At 42.5% G+C, this 19,600-nt stretch overlaps 1 protein-coding gene and 1 long non-coding RNA gene across 2 annotated transcripts; one reads left to right on the top strand and one right to left on the bottom strand.

The window, feature by feature from the left end:
• The first annotated feature begins 564 nt into the window (after positions 1-564).
• On the top strand, positions 565-15,628 carry LOC120568043. Its single transcript, XR_005640653.1, has 4 exons — positions 565-858; positions 3,783-3,789; positions 11,673-11,675; positions 15,618-15,628. It is a non-coding gene; the product is annotated as an uncharacterized LOC120568043 (long non-coding RNA).
• Positions 1,317-18,363, bottom strand: ap1g2 (adaptor related protein complex 1 subunit gamma 2). The gene is made up of 22 exons (XM_039815227.1): positions 18,137-18,363; positions 17,388-17,590; positions 16,707-16,831; positions 14,978-15,119; positions 13,925-14,042; positions 13,763-13,839; positions 13,491-13,586; positions 11,899-11,979; positions 11,376-11,474; positions 11,209-11,264; positions 10,297-10,410; positions 9,509-9,649; positions 9,081-9,135; positions 7,297-7,419; positions 6,988-7,077; positions 6,681-6,808; positions 5,990-6,094; positions 5,661-5,808; positions 4,232-4,394; positions 3,819-3,970; positions 3,389-3,487; positions 1,317-2,658 (listed from the first exon to the last, which is right to left on the bottom strand). The coding sequence occupies exons 1-22, from the start codon at positions 18,168-18,170 to the stop codon at positions 2,551-2,553; spliced, it is 2,457 nt and encodes an 818-aa protein (XP_039671161.1). The 5' UTR covers positions 18,171-18,363; the 3' UTR covers positions 1,317-2,550.
• Positions 18,364-19,600: the final 1,237 nt, after the last annotated feature.

Here is a 19,600-nt window from a genome sequence, read left to right as displayed (position 1 = left end):
CACACACACACACACACACACACACACACACACACACACACACACACACACACACACACACACACACACACACACACACACACACACACAAAAAGACAAAGACAAGTCCCTGCTGACGATTCTAAAAACTGGTTTTTATTAGAAAATGACACGAAACAGAAGATTTAAAGACAATTTACGACAGAATACTCCTCCTGGGCTTTTCTTTACAGCTTAGTTAAGGTAGTGATCTGAAACAGTCTGGTAAGAGATTCCACTGAAATCCATTTAGAGCACCATTGCTGACATCTAGTATCCAGAGTGGTTTTAAATGGAGGCTCATGATTATGAGAGGAGTCATCAAATTACTGAGGCGATATACTGGCTTCATGTAAATGTCTTTACAGCCCACTGTTTTTGTCCTACAACAAAGGGTTGTATCAGAGGTTTTTCATAGACTTGGTTAATTGTGCTCATATACTTAAAATCTGAAATATAAACTCAGCAAAAAAAAAAAAAAAAAAGATACGCCCCTTTTTCAGGACACTATTTTAAAGATACTTTTGTAAAAATCATAACTTAAGAGATCTTCATTGTAAAGAGTTTCAATGTTTTCCATGCTTGTTCAATGAACCATAAACAATGAATACGCACCTGTTGAACGGTCAAAAAGACAATAACACCAAAAGAGAGACGCCCAGGGTCTCTGCTAATTGGCGTGAATGTGCCTTAGGCATGAGGACAGCAGAATGTCCCTACTGTGAGACGCCTAAGACAGCGCTACAGGGAGACGGTAAGCACAGCTGATTGCCCTCGCAGTGGCAGACCACGTGTAACAACATCTGCATAGGATCGGTACATCCGAATATCACACCTGCGGTATAGTTTCTTTTTTTTAGCTTCTTTTTGGGGGGGGGGATGGGTGGGGGGGGGGAATGCAGGAAATCGTCACAGGTCGGGTTCGAACCCTGGACCTCTGCATCGATGCATAAACCTCCAAGTGTATGTAAGTAAGTCTACCCACTGATCCAACCCGGCCACACAGGACGGCAACATTAACTGCAAGAACTGGCCAGTCTGGCGCAGCACATGAGGAGATGCACTGCAGTACTTAATGCAGCTGGTTGCCACACCAGATACTGAGGGCTACTTTTGATTTTGACCCCCTCACCCCCCCCCCTTTGTTCAGGGACACATTATTATTCCATTTCTGTTAGTCACATGTCTGTGATGTGTGTTGTTAAATCTTTTAATGTTCATACAAATATTTGCATATGTTAAGTTTGCTTAAAATATAAAAGCAGTTAAAAGTGACAGGGCGTTTCTTTTCTTTTTTTGCTGAGTATAGATCTTGTAGACAGTATCGTGCCCATTCTTCTTGTATCACTATACACAGTCTTCTGAAAATAAAATAACTCTGGAGCCTCTGTAAACAATAGAATAGGGAGGTACTGGTCAGGAAAATCATGCTTGAATGGGAATGATAAAAACATGTTTAAATTACCACCGCTTACATTTAAAACCATTTCTTTGCCTCCAAAACCAAATAGAATCGTTTTTGTACATGGGAAAACCTCGACTCTTGAGAGGATGAAAGGCACAGGATAATTAGGAGGATAGTCTGAGCTGTTTAGCTGAAAAATAATGCAACACGTAAAGGGGCTTTAACACCGCCCACGGTGACCCGTTGCCTCCAGTCGTTTGAATGACAAAGCGGTTTTGATCACGGTGGTAGGGGTAGGAAGTGGTTGCCGCCCACGTGACCACGCACAGACTCTGCTCTGTTGCCCGGAGGTCACCGCGCTGAACTTTTGGCGGTAACCACCGGGCTAAGGAACCGCTTTTAAAAAACGCTTTGCTTTTTTGGGATACACTGATGCGGGTAGGTGGTCGCAATGGTGTGAAACCAGAATAAGGTTGTGTTCAAAATCCTACACCCTTCAGTCTCACATTGATGTCCTTGTGTTTCCCAGTAAAAGCAAGTGTACTGGATAGGATCATTTTTATAATAATAATAGTAGTGGGTCATTAGTGTTTAGCTGCTTTTCAACAAAGACAAAGATGGCAAAGGCAAATAGTTCATAAAGGAAGTCACTTGAAAGGGAGTAAACAAGTGCTATGTGAGGACAACTGATCTAGTGGCACGTACTGAGCCACATGAAAGTACATATTTATGGAGTGAAACAAGTACAATCAGCTTCAGTAGCTTTATAAAAAAAAAAAGAACCTGGATGGTACAAAGTTTCTACGGAGTTGTCATTGCAAAAATCCCATAACGACTGATATTTTAGTATTTCCATAATATAAGGGCATTTTCCAAAGCTTGTGCCATATTAAATAACGCCATTAGTCACATTTACACTTGGATTCCAGAGGGGGGAAACTATGCAAGTTCACGAGGTTCTTCAGCCGTAAAAACACCAGAAACATCAGGAATTTCAGAAACCGCAGCTTTGACGGTAGTATACAGGGTGTGACAGCACAGAAAGAAACCTTCCGTCAGTGAGGGGCGATGCCTGCTGACTCATCCACAGACTGTTGTCATAGTCCCGTTGGACCCAATGGCTGAGGTCACTGGCCGGCAGCGTCGAGTCCAGGGAAGGAGTCGATCTGGACTGTATCCTGAAAGGCTGATCCTTGGCTGGTGTAAGATATGCGGACCCTCATCTTCAGGTTCACCTGGAGGAGGAAGGATTTGACATAGTGTGATGCAGCTAGAACCGGCACTGCTTCAACTGGGATGGAAGTAAGAAAACAAGATTTGGTACTGGAACATGACACTGCACACACACACACACACACACACACACACACACACACACACACACACACACACACACACACACACACACTACACTAGGATTGGGCATTGAGAACCGATTCCTACTTGGAATTGGAAAAATTACGATTCCAGTAGAATCGTTTCTTTATTGGAATCGTTTAGAGGATTTGGTTTCAAATCCGATCAGTGTTTCCCAATTTAATATGCGCAAGTTTTGGTTTCCGAAGCGGCCAGGCGCTTGTTGTGTTGCTGCCTTGGAGCACAGTAAGTGGTGCTCTAGTGTGGCTTTATTTTACATTGAAAAAGCTGTAAAACTGCAAACCACCACTGAATCAAACTAAAACTTTCCTCTTATTTGTGAAAATAAGCCTGTGAGATAGAATAGTTAAAATCCAAACGATACAGCTTTGTGGGAGTTATGTGAAAATAAAGTAAAGATTCATTCATTCTAATGTTCTACTTTTTAAAACTGATCTTAACTTTTACTACAGAAACTTTGATTTGAAGGGGGGTGTTTTCTCCTTTGCTGATAAAGCTTGATATAAAAGAGGGATGGGTCACACTGTGGATTGACCTGACCGTGTGCTTGTGTGTGTGTGTGTGTGTGTGTGTGTGTGTGAAACCCACCTTGTTTGGATTGTTAAGGACTACCATCTGGGTCACCTTAGCGGTACGTCTTGCAGGAAGAGAGTCCCCACTGGGGGCCTTCATGTGTAACTGGACACTCTGCGGGGGGGAGATCAAATGAAACTGACGTTTAAAGTACCAAAACCCCATGCATGTTTTTCAGGTCCATTTACTGCACAGAATACTACCACTGAGAACATGACAGGGTCTCAAACCTGCACCCTGCAAGCAACAGTGACTGGTCAAATGAAGAGAGACAGATAGGCATAACAAAGTACACAGAAATTGTGTACAACATATGTATATTCTGCCACAAGCTGCTGGATATTCTGGTAAACCTTGGCCGCCAAAAATCAACGTCGACAGAGAAAGCTTAGCTTAGTGAGCTTGTGAGGGACAGGGTGTTTTGTCCACAGGTAGTGGGACAAACCTTGGGCACTGCGGCCTGCAGAGTGAAGCTGCTGATGTCTGAGTCGGTGGAGTTGGAGGCTGTTAGTGTGACTGTCAGGCCCGTGTCGCACTGTTTCTCACAACTTAGTGTCAAAGTCACACCGTCTTTCTCATACACTGGCACCGTAGGCGCTATGGAGAACAGATATAATAACATAGTGCATTTAAAACCAATATTGAGCAAAAAATAAAAATAAAAATAAAGGATTGGCTGATTCATAACAGTGAACACAAGTTTCAGTACCGTAAATTTTGCATTCTGTAGTTTCATGTCCAAAATCATTTCCTCTTTCTTTCAGTCTAAACTTGTGTGTGTGTGTGTGTGTGTGTGTGTGTGTGTGTGTGTGTGTGTGTGTGTGTGTGTGTGTGTGTGTGTGTGTCTGAGGGTCACACCTGGTGCGAGGGGTGCAGGCTCTAACACTCCTAGCAGATCCAGGAGGTCTCCTCCAGCAGTGCTGGCTGTGTTGATGAGCAGGCCCGGTGCTGGAGCGCCTACTGCTGGGCAGGGCTGCAGAGTCTCCTCAGAGCCTCCCAGCAGGTCCAAGAGATCACACACCTGAGGAAAGCCACAGACAGGAAGAGGAAACAGACTCCGTTTTCAACTGGCATAAACATCCATCCTGAGTGGACAGCTCTACTTACAGATGAAAACTCTCTTAGGACACATTTAAATTGGATCGCAAAAACCACATTTGGGATGTGATTTGAGCCGCATGTGTCCACATTCTAAAAGCAGTGAGAACGGGATTGTGTCCTGTGTCCACATTAAAGACCGCCTACTCAACTCAGTAGATCTCCTTACGTTGGCATGCCTTTTATATAGGCGCGCGCGCGCGCGCAGCGCGCGCCAGCTGGCCAGCGCAGCCAGCAGCCGCAGCCTGTCGCCGCTCGCTCTGCAACACGAAAGCCTATATGTAAAACGGAAAGGTTATTTGCATATGGAGCAGGGAAGTGAGATCCAATCGTAAGTGGTCACTGAGGACGCATTTGGAGACACATTCTACAGACAGGTGAAAACACACGCACCTAGAGCTGCCCACTTGTGATCCGATCACTCAGGACAGATGTTAAAAGAGAGTGGCACCTGTTGAACCTTAACCTGAACAGAACATATTGCTCTGCATATTCTAAGCAAATGCTTCTAAGGACAGTAAGGCTGTGTGACTGTTCTTTGAACAAACATTTATCATGAAACAAGATAAACAGAAGTCACCAATATTAAGCCTATTACCGTAAGTCAAAAGTCTACAACTGTATCCTGTACACCTCTGTATTTGATATTTGTTTATTTCAACAGAACATTGTTGCTTAACAGGTTAGCTGGGCTTCTTTCCAGTTTGATTTGCATAAAAGCAAATCAAATAAAACATGAGGCTAGCAAACTAAACCCTGGACTGTGGAAAAAGGGCATACCTAGTGTCCCTCTGCAAATGAGAGACCACTATTTATTATGGACAGCCCATAACAGAGGGTATGATAATGTTACACATGTAACATATTTAGAATATAGCTTATCACATACAAACAGATATTAACTTATTAGCCAGAGGCAGGTATTTGTGGTGTCAAGAGCGCAGTTACTTTTGTAAGACTACACTTATGACCTGTGCTGACACACTGGTTCATAATGTTCCACAGTCATTGGACAGCTTAGAGCTGATGCTTGAAAGGTTATCAGTAATATCTTGAAATTCAGATTTAAAAAGGACATCAGATACAGGGAAATTGGATTGGCAAATGTAGACAGAGGTCATACTGTAAGTGCAGTCTTGACTAACCAGCTGTCTTATATACATCATCCATCTGTGTCAATGTAATGTACCTGGTTAGCAGGTTGCGGGGGCAGCAGTGGCTCTCCCTGCTTGACTTTGGCTGGTTGGATGTCCTTAATGGCCTCGCCCGTTGACTCTCCGTTGGTATGACCCGGGGAGTTCTTTTCAATCACAGGCATCCTCTCCAGCACTGCTGCCCTGCAGAGAGACAGAACATCTCAACTCTTTATGGCCAGAAAAGAAAACAATTTACTTCTACTATCAATTGTATAAATCCGCTGTAAGAACAATATAGACGAAAAATAGTTCTAAAAACAGAAACATATTATATTACGTGAAAAACATGAAAAGTGGACTTCTTCATCGTGCTGTTGCATACCTCATGTGGTCATATTTTTTGAACAGGGCATTGTATTCAACTGCCCTCTGCTGGAGCTCCACATCTATACAGCTGCCATAGATGCTGACGATGCTTCTGATGCGACTGGCAGTGGTGAAGTGATGAAGAGAAGGACAAGCAGTTAGGGGACCGCTGAGAAACTACTGCAACTGTTCAGAAATTGTAACAACCCCGTGTAATTGTATCTTAGAGCCTTTAAAATTCTTTGTCCAATAAACCTGTCCTAAACTTAAAACGTACTACATTTAAATTGCATAACCTCTATCAAAGTCTATAAGCGACCGGAACAGCTGTGCCAACATCAATAACCCGCTTTTTATGTGATACAACTCAACGTATCAAAATGCTAATTCTTATGGTACTATTGTTTTTTTCATTGGCCTTTTTTCTCATTAGCATTACCCTTCACTGAAATGTGTTGCAATGTTATCATCACACTCAAAAGCAGTTTGACAGAGTCTGGGGGGGGGTTTGTTCTTCAATAAATGGCCAGACAGTTTTTTCTCAACACATGACAACGTAACCATTAACTGGTTGTGACCAACAGACCATTCTGACCATGACTGTGGTGCATTCTTTTCAGACAAATACATTTATACTAGCCGCAGTGTCCTGTTGCTGTGCTTTAACCATCTGCTGTTTGCTGTGAGTGAGAAGACGTGTTTCTTACTCCACATTATCAGTGATGCGGGTGCTCAGTTTCATCGTGGCAGTCAGAGCAAAGCCTCTGGTTGCCGGGGACGACATGTGGGACTGCAGAACCGTTTCCAAGGCGTCCAGGACGTCGTCCTCGGTGACCTGATTGAGAGATGTGTCAATACAGGGTCTGAAAGCTGAGATCTTATTTTATAATAATGAAACTAGGGATACACATTTTAGCTTCTTCTCTTCATTTTCATGATCTAGCAATAGGTTGAATAACTACTACTAATATTTATTTGTATCATACTATAAAACTGTGTTTGTGCTGTGTGTACCTGAACAGCCTCTGTCTCCTGACACTCTCCTCTCAGCAGCAGGTCTCCATATTCTCCTATACACCAGCACGCCACCTGCACCAAGGATTGCTGCGCACACAAATGTTACACTCACATAAATAGAACGCACAATACACCCACAGTAAAATATAATCATAGAGTAATACTGCAGGAGTTTTTGGGAGCAATTTGAAACATCAGAGCTATGGAATTCACTGGATGTTAATGTGGCGGAAGATGGGGAACTGCACCACACTGCAGATGAGTACATGACTGCTCATCAGACTGGTTGTAGCATCACACACACACCTGAGAGATGTCTGTAAGCAGGGCTCGGTAGAGCTTGTGGACGGTGTAACAGTGCAGCTCTGAGGCATTGGTGATGAGCTGGATCAAGTTGGGCACCGTCTCATCTCTCACGTCGCCCCCCGCCTGGCAGAGTGGAAATCAGAGCACACACACACGCACACACACACACACACACACACACACACACACACACACACACACCCCTCCATTAGCTAGACAGCTGGCCCAAGTATTTGGGTCAACACACATTTCCACCCAGACACAATGACCTCACTTGGGGGACGCTTCCATCACAGTTCATATACATTATAAAGGACATTTACAGATAAGTATTGAATCTTTAATTCATGCCACATCTCTACCATTACCCTTTTTTATACACTTGCTCCACACCTCCTTTTCTGTACACCCCGTCCTTTTGAGAGAACAGTGCAAAGGATTAGGTAAGCATGACTTTTACACCAATCATGTGGATTTAATTGATTCCCTTTCCAAATTGGGGCACACATTTTGAAAGATAGGGATGTAACAAATGGTAAACATTAGTCCAGGATAAATGGCCTATTCGAGAACTGGGGCTGAATGTATGAAAGTTTGACAAACACACTTTCTCTTGTCAAATGTTTTGTTTATAAAAAAGGCACATTTAGTGTCTTAATGCATACACAGTAGGGCTTTGACTCCGAACTTCGTTATTCGAATATCATTCGAATATTAAAAAAAAAATAATGATATTCGAACGAATATTAGCCAGCCCTTAATATTCGAACCTGTTATGGGCATTATTTTTATGCGTTTGCTTGTAAACGTTGTTTTCAGTTCAGATTCCGAGGCTTTTTCACGCATTTCAAATGTATAACTACACGTCGTGGCGACGCACGTCTCTCGGCCGTGGCTCGGTAGCGGTGCATTCCCCCCGAATTCTCAAAGAAGGCAGGCTGGCCCAGGGCCAGGCCAGCTCAGCGGCGTCTTTCTCCCGTCGCGTTCCGCTGTCTCTCCTACCTACACCGGTGCCGCACCCTGTCCCTTCTCCCCTTCCTACCTGCCTGCTCAGTGCTGCTGCACATGAGGAGAGAGCACAGGGGGGGGGCTGCTCCTCAGTCACACAACAGAAGAGAAAGGAGACTGTTTTGGCGGCCACAGGAGAGAAATACATTGCATGCTCGCTGGACAATACTGGCAACTCTTTTTTATTTTACAGAAAGTCTCTGTCTTTTCTACAGAAAGTCGCCAGATTTGTCGCTAGTCGCTTTTGTGAAAAAAAAGTCGCTAAGTTGGCAACACCGCCCACACACACTGGCTCGACGCACACACCAGCACACGAGTATAAACATCAGACCACTTACGTAGGCTACGGTGAAAGCTCCGAACTTCCTGTCAAAAGCATACTGTTTGTGTTTAATCCAGGGTCTGACTTTGAATTTTTTTTTAAACTGAAGGCATTTAATGGTCAAAATATTATTAATAAATATTCGAATAATTGTATATATATATATATATATATATATATATATATATATATATATATATATATATATATATATATATATATATATATATATATATATATATATTCGAATATTAATATTAATATACAAACGAACTTCGAATATGATTTTTGGGCAAAAGTCAAAGCCCTAATACACAGCCTTCACACATGTGGCCCCTGGCATCTACACTAAGGCATAGTGTATAATTGATGGCAGTAGACAACTTAAAAAGAGTTGTGAGTGAGAGAAACTCCTGTAAGAGGCAGCAGGGTGAGTGGCTCAGTCTGTATTTACCGTGGTGAGGACATGCAGGATGGTGTCAATGTGCCAGCGCTGGGAGGGTGCATACCTGACAGAGACAGAGACACACACACTCAGTGGTGCTTGCGGGTGAGTCAGACAGACACACAGGCACACACACACACACCATACACTAATCCATCCACAAAAGCAAGTTCATTAAGAGGTAGAGTGTGTATATTAGAAACAGAGAAGGCTATTCATCGTCACATTGAGAGCGGAGACAGACACAGACTGAGACATGCAGCCACATATATATAAGCACAGAGACTTTTTTGTTACAGCCTAAACAGCTGCATCACATTAAATGTATTCACATGCACACAAATGTACAGTATGTGTTCATACATGCATAGATACTATATGTGTAATACAATCATGTACATATGTGCACATTTACGTGTATGCAGTGTGTTACTCACCTCTCTGCGGCGTTGAATATGCCGCTGGCAGCATGAGCCTTCAGCTCAGCGGGGCAGGAGGAGAGGAAGAGGAGCAGCTCCTTCATCATGGAGCGGACGTTGGAGGCTGACACCAGCGCCAAGGAGAGCTCCAACGCGCGGCTGGAGAGTTGGCCAAAGTGGATTAATGTTAGTAATTTTGTATATACATTAAGGTGCTTTCAGACAGCAAGAGCTTGCCGAGACGCCTCCATTGTTTTCAATCTAAACACAACGGCAACTGTGCCACCGTGGTCTGCGGCAGGGAGGTCAAAAGTTTTACTTGTATGCGAGTGCCCTGAATTATACACATAGTATACACTCCAGCAGAGAACAAGATCAGTGAAGAGAAACAGACTTGGAGCAACATCAGTTTTAAAGTTTGATTATCTGGTCTGGATCAATAAACAATTATGACAACAAAACTTGCTACATTAATCGTGTCATGCTGCACAACTCTTTTCCTATTATAACATACACACACTTTGTTTGCATTATTACTTTTGATGAGAGCATCAGAAAATGTCCCAAACACAAAATAAGGAAATTACATACTTTGAGTGGTTTCCTACATTTAGGATGATTTATTTCTATTTCAAAATGAACTGATCCCTGAATATTTAGAATTTTTAATTTTTTTATTATCAAATCATGTCAGTAAACTCTCTCAAAACTCACATTAGGGGATGATATTGAAAAGGCATAATAGTGTACTGAACATCTGTGGAATACCAGCTGTGCCTGACAAGCGGAGAGGAGGTGAAAGTTACCGCTTGACAGAAGCGTCCTGGTCCTTCAGGCAGTCCACTATGGTTCCCCTGTGGCGTTGCACTGCATTGTGGTCTGTCCCAACAATCTTTTGAAGAGATGTCATGGCAATGTACCTGGACACGCATACAGAACAGCCAAAAACAAAGATGTACTTTTTTAAAGTACATACTGCATTACGATGAAGTGTTGTGAGTGAGCTGAATTCACTGAGGTTTACACTGCAGCCAGTTAGATTCTGAATATGTAGTGTAGTAGAATATATTAAACAAATAAATAGGAAAAAAATTCTAACCATCGGCTAGCAATCAAGAATATTGACAGGGTTGTATTATATCTTAATTTTCTCAACTTGGCAATATAAATAATTTGTCTTTCCATGTCTCATGGACTGTTCAAGTATTTATGTATGCACAGGAGAGATGTTATCTATCCAGGCAGGTCTCGCAGGAATAAACCAGTCCTATTACTGTCAAACAGCGACAGAGAGAATCAGGGGCCCTGCAGTTAAAAACCAGACAGGCCAGCCTGGCCACACAACCCCTATGGAGACAAACCGAAAATAAATAGTAGCATAACAAAACCCCAAGGAACCTGTAACAGGTCTCCACGCTGCCTTATGAAAAATGACACGGCCCAAAATTGAGAGATCAGCATTAACAGACAGACAGTGACCTTCCGGTGTGGCTCTAGAGAAACGGCTCCAGGGAAAGTGATTAGTGAGCTCAGACTGACAACAGCTTGTGGGGAGCTTTCTCTCTGGCTGCAACGAGTTTGCCGTCGGCCTTGTGGAATGGAAAAGGTAAAATGACCCTGAGAGATATGAGAGGAAGGATGGGGGAAGAGATGTAAAGGGAAAGAGAAACAGGAAAGTGAGGAGGAAAGAGCGTGCTGGGAAGGAAAGCAACACTAACCGAATGTTCCTGTCATTGTTCAGGAGAAATCTTCCCAGGATGTTCACAGCCAGAACCTGTGGCACAAGTGGAATGACGCATGTGTGCATTTATTAATTAATCAGGTAACATTATTACCTGTGTGATAAAGTGGTTAAACACAGTGAAAAGTGCTGCTAGTCTCTCACCCTGAGGCCGCTCTCCGACTTGATGTCTAGCACAGTAAGAACTGTCTCATACAGCACGGCGTTGCCCACAGTCTTAGTGCTGTCAGTGTTGGTCGCCACCTGTACGGCAGGTCAAACACACATCAGTACTTTACTCATACAACAACATTTTGAGTATAAATAATCATTTTTGCTTCTCTACCATCAATTGACAGAAGTGATTCAGGCTTGTACATTTGCTGTTTTTAACACCCAGTTTGGGGCAAGTCTTTCCACATCCTCTGAAACACCAGATGTGATGTGCTCTACATGTTCCAGTACGTTTGGAATAAAACTAACTGGGTGACTAACTAGGTAGTCAGCATTAGCAGTAAGACCCATAATGGCGGGAAAAAAGAAAAGGATTGACACAGACAAAAAATACTTGGCACTAGATAACTTCTGTATTCTGACTTCAAAACTAAGAACAAAGCATATAAAAATAACTAAAAACTAAATTTTCATGTAATGGCTATTTATTTTTTTGTGAAAGTAAACATCGGACCTGAGCTAGTAGGTCATTCATAGCGTCACTGGCGCCTTCGTTGTTGTGACCAAGGATTCTCAGCAGCCTCAAGATGCGTACCTGAGGATGGAGAACGGAGTGAGTGAACAGATGGACTACAAGTTATTTTGTTGCACAGAATCACCAAAAATAGGAGGAGAGGATTGATCTGGGCGTTAGTGAGAAAGAAAGAAAGAAACTGAAAGTAAGAAACACATTAACAATTTATTACCAGTCTGTACCCATACAAGAGCCACAAAGGAAGTATAGTGACATTTTTTGGTAGAACAAGTCACTTTTGTTTGGACTCAAGTGCTCAAAGGTTCCTGGCTCACATGGAGATGAAAAAAAAGGTTAAGAGCAAAGGTGTGTTGATTGTTCACAGATTCAGGAAAATTAAGAATACTACTGATTTATTACAAAAGATAAGATGTTAATTAAGGGTTATTGTTTAAACATCAATGTAATGCAGAGTTCCAGCACCACGCCAGCAAAGCATCCATTTAACTTAATTAACTAGAATTACCACCTCTAGGTTGGATTCCTCCGCCAACCAGTCAAGTTGCAGTTTACATCCATGTCTGTCCAGACTTACATAATCTATACTTTGAAGCAATTTAATAAAAAGGTATAAAAGTGTATTTTTTGGCAAAATGTGGCTGCTTCACACACATCCTCAACCCAGCAGCACAGAAGATCTATACAATCACCACCGTTTGAAGATTAGTGTCACCAATTCAGTATCCGACCACATATCTCCCCTTCTGTTCCTAAGTTATGGTTTTGAATAATGGCCAGAAAAGCATTTTTGCAGAACATTATGATGTCATAGTAAAGTTGGCCTTTGACCTTTTGGGTATAAAATGTCATTACTTCATCATCGGAAGATATTCCCTTTAAGGCCAGGGCTCCAGACTAACATTTTGCCTTGGTCGCACTGGTGCGCCTAACTTTTTTATTTAGGTGCACCAGCACAAAATTTAGATGCACCCAAATTTTTCCTTGCGTCGCCGTTAACGCTGAATGGCGATACACGATATATAGCTCTGTATTTTTTTTACAAAGTGGGCTAAATGTTCAGTTTTAAGTCAAAGCCACTTTTCACAAGCTCTTTTATTAAAACAGATTGTGATTAATATAAAATGCAAAGACAGGGTTTCCTTTACCAGTTTGAAAATATACAGCTGCAACACATGTAAATGAAAGTTATCGGAAATAAATAGCCTAGGATATATTAAAAGAGAGATCCAAACACAGGCACGGCTTTACAGAAGGTTTGGGTCATGTAACGCAACATTAAACCATATCGATATAAACGACATTGCTTCGTTCATGGAGAGGCAGCGGATGCGAGGACGTTAGGTGCACCGGTGTGACCTAGGGAAAATCTTAGGTCAGGTTATCTTATCTGGTAAATCTTATCTGCTTTAAGGCGTTACTGAGATATCGCGTTCACAAGAATGGGACGGACGGACAACCCAAAAACTTTATACCTTCCGGCCATGGCAATCGCCGGCCCGGAGGCATTACAAAACTAGAGAGAGATGTGATACTGTGATATGGTCCCACAAGTGACAGGAGTCCAGACTAACCTGTAGGAAGGGATCGCTGATTCCTGCCACATCGTGTTCTGGAGAATAACCTGAAAGGACCAGACCTTTCATGATCTGAACCAGATCTGGCACTGTCTGGAATACACAACACAAACACATTACTGCAGAGTGCATACATGAAGAGATACTGAACTCATCAGATCAAGATGTGTGTGTGTGTGTGTGTGTGTGTGTGTGTGTGTGTGTGTGTGTGTGTGTGTGTGTGTGTGTGTGTGTGTGTGTGTGTGTGTGTGTGTGTGTGTCCAGCATACCTTTCTGAAGCGCTCTAGGGTTTCTGGATTCCGCTCACACAGCTCAATGATGAGCACCACGGCACCATGCAACACACCTGGGGAAAATGGGGGTAACCATAGAGAACAGTTGGAAATGGTAATTGTGAGACAAGCTACAATGAGCCATTACAGAGGTATGACTATTAGGTTCTCTACGTGGAATGGAGTTGTCAGAAGGGGTGCCCCCTGAGGAAGCAATGCAGGAAACACCCCCCAGATCATGGACTTTTCTCACAATGTGAACAGCGCACAGAGCAGCCTGGAAGAACAGTGGAGCAAGTCATCATCAGCACTGTGACATTGTTACTACATTGAGTGGGTGGATGTTGGTCGACAGTTTTACTGCTGATGAAGCACTGATATTGGTGTAACTGTTTTAAACAGATCACAAATAGGCTGATAAGTAATCCTACATCATACTGAGATGATAGAGGACAGATTTAATTGGATGAATGCACAAATGGATAAGACATTATCGCCAACACTAGTCAGTACCTTTTAAATGAGCATCAGTCAAATACATAAATGAAATCTTAATTTATGTTTCTTATTACATATTAAACAGTGGTTACAACATTTCATGAAGGTTGTCTTTTAAAGAGGGGGAAAACTTAATTTATCTTTCACACTGGGGTAATTTTATTAATGAAATGATCACAGCAATAAATAAGGCTAGCTAAAGCATAAACCACTAGCAAATATACACTACCGGTCAAAAGTTTGGGGTCACTTAGAAATTTCCATTCCACTCCATCATAGACAGAATACCTGCTGATCTGAGTGGGTGGCTGATCTTTAATGTAATATCTACATTGCCCATTATCACCATTCATCCAATGTTCCAAAGGCACATTCGGGTTTACTAATCTGATATCATTTTAAAAGGCTAACTGAGAAAACATTGGATAACCCTTTTTCAGTTATGTAAGCACATAATGTAATCTGAAAACTGCTGCCCTGGTTAAAAAAACACAATGCAACTAATCTCAGCTGGTTTTCTGTCTGTAATGGAGTGGAATGGAAATGTAAGTGACCCCAAACTTTTGACCAGTAGTGTATGTAAATACTGTATATAAATAGAGTATTTACATACAGTATAAGCAGTACAGAACTAATTTTATACAATGATTGCAGTGGTAGTAATATTAATAATGCTAAGTGCTGCTGGGAAAACAAACCTGTGGAGGTCCCTACCTTCTTCTTTATGTAGGAGTTGGAGGCTCGGAGCAGCCTGTCAATCTCTGGTGCCAGATCTCTGCACATCTCAGCTGAACCCATGCAGGCCAGCGTGCACAGGGCCAGAGACTGCACATACTGGTTACTGTGAGAAAGGTCACTGGGGGAAACACACACACAAATGAGATCTGAGTGCAAACATTTTAGGCATTTTACTGACATCATATGAGAATATCCATCCTCTGTACAATATTTGACTTTGTCGGATTCTCTTTTCTGATGTTTTGCTGCCTATTTTGTCTACTGCAATAACTATATTTACATGAAAGTGTGCTATCGTCGTCGATTATGGCGATTAGATTCCGCCCATTATTCTCCATGTCAAAACCTTTCGCCTACATTGTCCACAATGCAACTCAACCACAGATAGTTTGTTTGCTAATATAGCCTCAAGCTTCTAGCCTCTAGCAGAGATGAGGAGCGTGCTACAAAAGGTCTGGTAAACTCAGATTTTTTTTTCATTTTCGAACTTGTAGTCTTTGGCCCCATCTGACACTGCCTCAAGTGACATCACTTAAGGCAATTTATGAGACTCCTTCTGGAGCCACTTAAAGCTTTACACAACTTTTTTCACATATGCAGTAGTACTCCCCAATAGAGGATGGATACCCGGCCCAAGCCTGACGGTACCCAACGGGCCGGCCCGGTTTCGGACAGATATTTAGAAATGATGTTCGGGTCGGGCTCGGTCACATCAGCGCGATATGAATGGGCCTCTTGTACGTGCCTGTGTTAACATGCGCTTGTTGCCCCGTGCGCGCTGATGCGCTCATCTGTTGACATTTCCGAATGCCTTCCTACAGTTGCTTAAAGATCCCATGACATGGTGCTCTTTGGATGCTTTTATATAGGCCTTAGTGGTCCCCTAATACTGTATCTGAAGTCTATTTCCCCGAAATTCAGCCTTGGTGCAGTATTACAGCCACTAGAGCCAGTCCCACAATGAGCTTTCCTTAGGATGTGCCATTTCTGTGTCTGTAGCTACTGAGGAGGAGAGAGAGAGGGGGCAAGGTGGAGGTTGGGGGTGTGGCCTTGACCAACTGCCACTTTTCCTTTGAAAGCCATGATGTCTCTCTCTCTCACGGGTGGGCCAAATTCTCTGGGCGGGCAAAGCAGAGAAAGGGGAGGTAACCTTGCTCCTTATGACCTCATAAGGAGAAGATTCCAGATCGGTCCATCTGAGCTTTCATTTTCTTAAAGGCAGAGCAGGATACCCAGGGCTCGATTTACACCTATCGCCATTTCTAGCCACTGGGGGACCATAGGCAGGCTGGGGGAACTCATATTAATGTTAAAATACCTCAAAGTGAAATTTTCATGCCATGGGACCTTTAATAAAAGCGGGCTTACCACACAAACAAATGTACATGTGTCATCAGTATGAGAAAAAAAAAGAGATTTTAACTGTGTCGGGTTCGGACATAAATATCTTAATGCCTGTCGGGCTCGGGTCAGGTTCGGTTACTGCTCTGTCGGACGCGGGCTGGTCTCGGACAGAAAAATGCAGCCCGATCCGCACTCTACTCCCCAAGACCTGTAAACAGACTTTGATGTGTAAAATTGGTGTAGTTCCCCTTTGATTGTATATGAATGCTAAATACGGTTAAAATAAAGTATTACTGAAAATATAAATACTAATTATTTTTAAATGAGATTTCCGATTTCAAGTTCAAGTGGCTGCCCTTACTTCTTGATGGAGTTAGTGATGAGCAAGCTGGCATCCTGCTTCTCATCCAGCAGCATCATGGCTCCAAGATATCCCACACGCTTCTCGCTGTAGCGAGGGCTGGCTATCATCCGAACACACTCCATCTAGTAGGAAGAGCAACAACTCCTTTAAATGTGAAGTTACTTCAGATACTGGCACTACTGATGCCGCGAGGTAACTGTTCTGCTCTTTGCCCACTCCAAGTGGAGGTCAGCTTCAGAGCAGCAGCCCTGAGGCTGAGAGGGATTCAGTGGCCCAGTTTTATTGACACGGGTTTGCGATGCTGCAGACTTTGCTTGAGGGAAGTTAACCACGATTATAGTCTAATGACACGGAAAGTCAGAAAGAGCAAGAAGTACATAGCAGCAACATTACAAATATTATCATGGCTTATTTTATTCAGAATGAGATTCAAAAATGTGCTGTCTCATTGCTCTATGTATTTCAAGCTCCATCATGCACATTTTTATTTAGCACAGATAATGTATGTGTCAGTGCTTAGGACATAGTAGTTGGACATAGGGACTGGTCCACTATGTTGCACAAGGACAATTCAGCGATTAGCTAAACCCAGATCATCCAGCTGCATGATGGTTTCTCACACTGCTAACCCCCTTAACCCAAGCAAACCCATGACAGGCATTAGGAAAATCCCCTCACCTGACCAAAGTGAGCTGGGTAGCCCAACATGTGCACATAGAGCAGCTTGGCCAGGTTGTGCGATCGCCCCCCATTGTCAGCTTGTCTGAACTGTGCCCGGATAGCTGCACACTCCCTCTGGATGACACCGCGCTCCTCACACTGCGTCCTCGCTGACCTGATGGCCCGGATCATCTCCTGCAGGGGCACTGATGGAGACATGGCTGTGTGTGTGTGTGTGTGTGTGTGTGTGTGTGTGTGTGTGTGTGTGTGTGTGTGTGTGTGTGTGTGTGTGTGTGTGTGTGTGCGTGTGTGTGTGTGTGTGTGTGTGTGTATGTATGTATGTATGTATGTGTGGGTGTGTGTAGGTGGGTGGGAGGGATGTTTGTGTTGGTATGTGTGCATGTGGTGTCATGTTAAATAATAGCAGAATATTAACAGAGAACAAACTACTTTACAATGCAGAGTTCTACTGTGGTTGGTTTCACTTCCTGTATCTGAAAAGCCTCCAGGTGTGTGTAACGTTAATGTAATGACAAAGCGGTTACTACATTAACGTTATAACAACTACATCTTTAGTAACTATATCTTTAGAAGAGCTGTGCGGTCACTAAAACACACAACTTAAGTGTCTATTTCATACATAGTTCAAACAACTTCAACTACGTTTCAAGTCTGATAAACTGACTGCTGTTCCTCGTGACATACTGTTGTACATCGTCATTTACTCCTAGAGCTGTCTTAATAGAAAGTTGCTGTCAATTACCTACCTCTATATAACTCATTTACGTTGTAAAAATACATTGAAGTATTAAATATATTCAAGTTAGTATGACACTCCCCCAGTCGATGATGCAGGTCAGTGAAACGAGGCACAGGCTAGCCAAGTGACCGAACAGAGCTAACCTTGTAGATGCTGTCAAGCCTGCCTCAGTGAGAGACTGTCGAGCTAAAGAGCTAGCTAAGTTAGCATGGCAGCCTGTTTATGTGAATGGTTTAGCCTCCAAAATGACAACGTACCTCTACACTGTACAGAGAGTCGCCAGTATTTAAAAAGTGAACCGGTTCAACCGAACCCCCTCCAATACACGGCAGCAGTTAGTAGGCTGGAAACCCAAATATTGTGTATCCATGTAGCTAGTGTCAAAAGATCCAAACATAATCACACGACTTCCTGTCACACCTTTCAAAATAAAACCTACTTTATAAATGCAATTAGAATATGATAACATTTATTTCAATACATTTTAAATTTCTCATTAATTCAATTGTTCAACTGTATGTTCTTTCCCATTAATCACCCTACACAAATGTCTAAACCCTGCTTTAAATTCTTTACACTTTTGGGGATAGGCCTTTTCACAGAAGACAATTTAACGTGTCATAGAAAAGAACTGTGCTTTGCCTGCTGTGACAAGTCAAATCTACAAGGAAAAGGGTTTATTACTCCAGTAACTTAGGTATGATTTAAAAAAAAAAATTGTCTAAAGTCAAGGTCCAATGACTAGCTTTTTTCAGGCCTTTCACCACATCTCATGGTCTACATCAGCAGATGGACAGAAGGCTTACTTGTGTAGAAAACATTGAAGACTACCTTGGATACACTTATTTGGCAGTTGTCATGGCCAGGTCAAGTTGCATCCTGTAAATATCTCATATTATATCATAATAAGAAATAAACATATTTAAAGTAGTCTACATATACCCTAATTATTAAATCTCATACCTTTAAAGTGGTAGCGGCCTAGTCTAATTGTACTGTTCACCCTAAATAGCGATAGCAGGGACTGCAGACTACAAATCGCTAAATAGAGTAAAGACTGGATTACCAAACTAGCAAATTGTGCTGCTGCCGCCCCAGATTTCCACAGAACCAAGCTCCTGAAAGCTCTAGGCTTTCTGCTTTTCATTATCTTTACAATGCATTTAAAAATTATATTTGTTTATGGTGGTTGTGAACAAAATGTTTCCAGTATAAAAATATAAGCAATTAAATATGTGACCTAGGTTGCATGAATTAGGAGTTCTGATCCATCCAAAATTTCCAATTCATGTAACATTTGGGTACAAAAAGCTTCAGGCTTTTATTTTGAAGGCCCATTCATGTATTTTCCTGTCTTATTTAGGGCAAAGTGACATCTTGACCCAGCTAGGCTTGTCATAGCCGCCCGTGACTTACGCAATTTGATCGCTCCTTGTGCGTGGACTCCGCCCCTTCTACGTCAGGTGTTCCA

The sequence above is a fragment of the Perca fluviatilis genome, chromosome 11 (assembly GCF_010015445.1).
Source record: "Perca fluviatilis chromosome 11, GENO_Pfluv_1.0, whole genome shotgun sequence".
NCBI classification, from domain to species: domain Eukaryota; kingdom Metazoa; phylum Chordata; class Actinopteri; order Perciformes; family Percidae; genus Perca; species Perca fluviatilis.
Note: the sequence above shows the minus strand (reverse complement) of the source record. Positions and strands in the feature narration are given on the sequence as shown.

Excerpts from the sequence above, each read along its gene's own strand:
- ap1g2 (XM_039815227.1), bottom strand. The coding sequence starts at position 18,170 with ATGTATTTTTACAACGTAAATGAGTTATATAGAG. Across the intron at positions 17,591-18,136 it reads CGTAAATGAGTTATATAGAG|CCATGTCTCCATCAGTGCCC; the intron begins GTAGGTAATTGA and ends ACACACACACAG. Across the intron at positions 9,650-10,296 it reads CAGGACGCTTCTGTCAAGCG|CCGCGCGTTGGAGCTCTCCT; the intron begins GTAACTTTCACC and ends CCAACTCTCCAG.